Raw genomic sequence first — 1,849 nt, forward strand, 5'->3', positions numbered from 1 at the left:
CGCCTACGTGTCGCGGGGCTTGGCGTGGACGCGCTGCGAGTTCGACAACGTCGAGTGCGCGCTCGACGAATCCGCGGCGCGCGACTACGACGCGCAGGCGCGCTGGTGGCGCGGGCTCCGGCGGGCCCTGGACCACGCGGCGCGGAAGACGGGCGTCAAGAAGGGCACGCTGTGGCAGCGCTTCTGGGGCGCGCAGCTGCGCTTCTTCAAGGAGGTGCAGACCGCGGCCAAGGTGCCGTTCGTCGTCCGCGAGGCGCGGCGCGCGCTCGACGAGGGCCGGTCCGTCGTGATCGGGCTCCAGTCGACGGGCGAGGCGGGGCTCGGCGACGTCATGGCGGAGAAGCACAAGCGCTTCGGCGACGCGGCGCCGGGGTTGTGCTCGTCCGCGCGCGCGTCCGCGAAGAAGTTCGTCCTCGAGTTCTTCCCGACGACGGAGGCGCTCAAGGAGCTCGACGACGTCGCCGACGAGCCCGTGCCCGACGACGCCGTGATTTACCGGCTGCTCGCGACGGCCCGGGGCCCGCCGTCGCGGGCCGAGGTCGACTCCTGGAAGCGCGCGCGCGCCGCGGCCAAGGCCGAGGCGATCCGCCGCCGCGCGCACCCGCTCGTCTTCCAGGACCTCGTGGAGCTCAAGCGCCAGATCTTGCGTGTGCTCGAGGAGCTCCCGACGCCGCCGAGCCCGCTGGACGCGCTCGTCGACGCGCTCGGCGGGCCCGCGGGCGTCGCGGAGATGACGGGCCGGTCCGGCCGCGTCGTCCGGGGGCCCTCGGGGAAATTCAAGTACGAGGCGCGCGGCGGCGACTCGGGCGACCACAGCCTCAACGTCGCCGAGCGCAAGGCCTTCATGGACGGGCGGAAGCACGTCGCGATCATCTCCGACGCCGCGTCGACGGGCGTGTCGCTCCACGCGGCCCGGGGCTCGCCCGCGGCGGGCCGGCGCCGCGTCCACATCACGTTGGAGTTGGCCTGGTCCGCGGACAAGTCCATCCAGCAGCTCGGCCGGTCCCACCGCGCGAACCAGGAGTCCGCGCCCGTCTACAAGCTCCTGACGACGAACCTGGGCGGCGAGGCGCGCTTCGCGTCGGCCGTCGCGAAGCGCCTCGCGAGCCTCGGGGCGCTGACCAAGGGCGACCGGCGCGCGGCGTCGGGCCAGGACCTGAGCGACTTCGACCTCGACACGCGCCACGGCCGCGCGGCGCTCGCGAAGCTCGCGGAGGCGTGCACGAGCCGCTTCGACGCGGCCGCCGTCGCGCTCGGCGTCGACCCGGGCGCCAAGGGCCACGAGGCCCTGAAGGCGGCGCTGGATGGGGCGCGGCGCGACTACCGGGCGCGGGCGCGCGGCGACGGCGAGGCGCGCTTCGCGGCCGCGGGGTCCTTCGCGCCGTTCTCCTGCGACGCGTACGCGGCCGCGGACCGCTCCGCGGACCTGCCGGCGGGCGACGATTGTCGTCTGCTGGCGGCGCTGGCGCGCGCGGCCTACGAGGAGCTGGCCATCGACCCGAAGAAGGACGGCGACGTCCGCACGTTCCTCAACAAGCTCCAGGCGGCGACGGTCGCGGACCAGGGCCTGTTGTTCGAGTACTTTACGGCCTGCCACCGCTGCGTGCTGCGCGACGCGCTGGCCAACGGCACGCTCGACGCGGGCGTCGCGGACATCCGGGCGACGCGGAGCTGGGTCGTGCGCGGCGAGGAGCTGGGGCGCGACGCCGTGTCCGGCGCGGCGACGCTGCTCTCGGAGATCCGCCTGGACCGCGGCGTCGACTTCGATCTGGCCGTGCGCAAGCACGACGCCGCGGCGTCCGGGGCGGCGAAGTTCGAGGGCCGCGGCGGCGCGCCGGGCGACCTGAGC

General features: G+C 75.2%; 1 protein-coding gene across 1 annotated transcript; it reads left to right on the top strand.

The window, feature by feature from the left end:
* Positions 1 to 730: 730 nt before the first annotated feature.
* AURANDRAFT_34951 (hypothetical protein) lies at positions 731 to 1,201 on the top strand (the record flags this gene model as incomplete). Its single annotated transcript, XM_009044315.1, has 1 exon — positions 731 to 1,201. A coding segment is annotated over one exon (471 nt), but the record flags the coding sequence as incomplete, so codon positions are not given.
* Between the last annotated feature and the right edge of the window lie 648 nt (positions 1,202 to 1,849).

This window comes from Aureococcus anophagefferens, assembly GCF_000186865.1.
Source record: "Aureococcus anophagefferens unplaced genomic scaffold AURANscaffold_246, whole genome shotgun sequence".
Classification (NCBI taxonomy): domain Eukaryota; class Pelagophyceae; order Pelagomonadales; family Pelagomonadaceae; genus Aureococcus; species Aureococcus anophagefferens.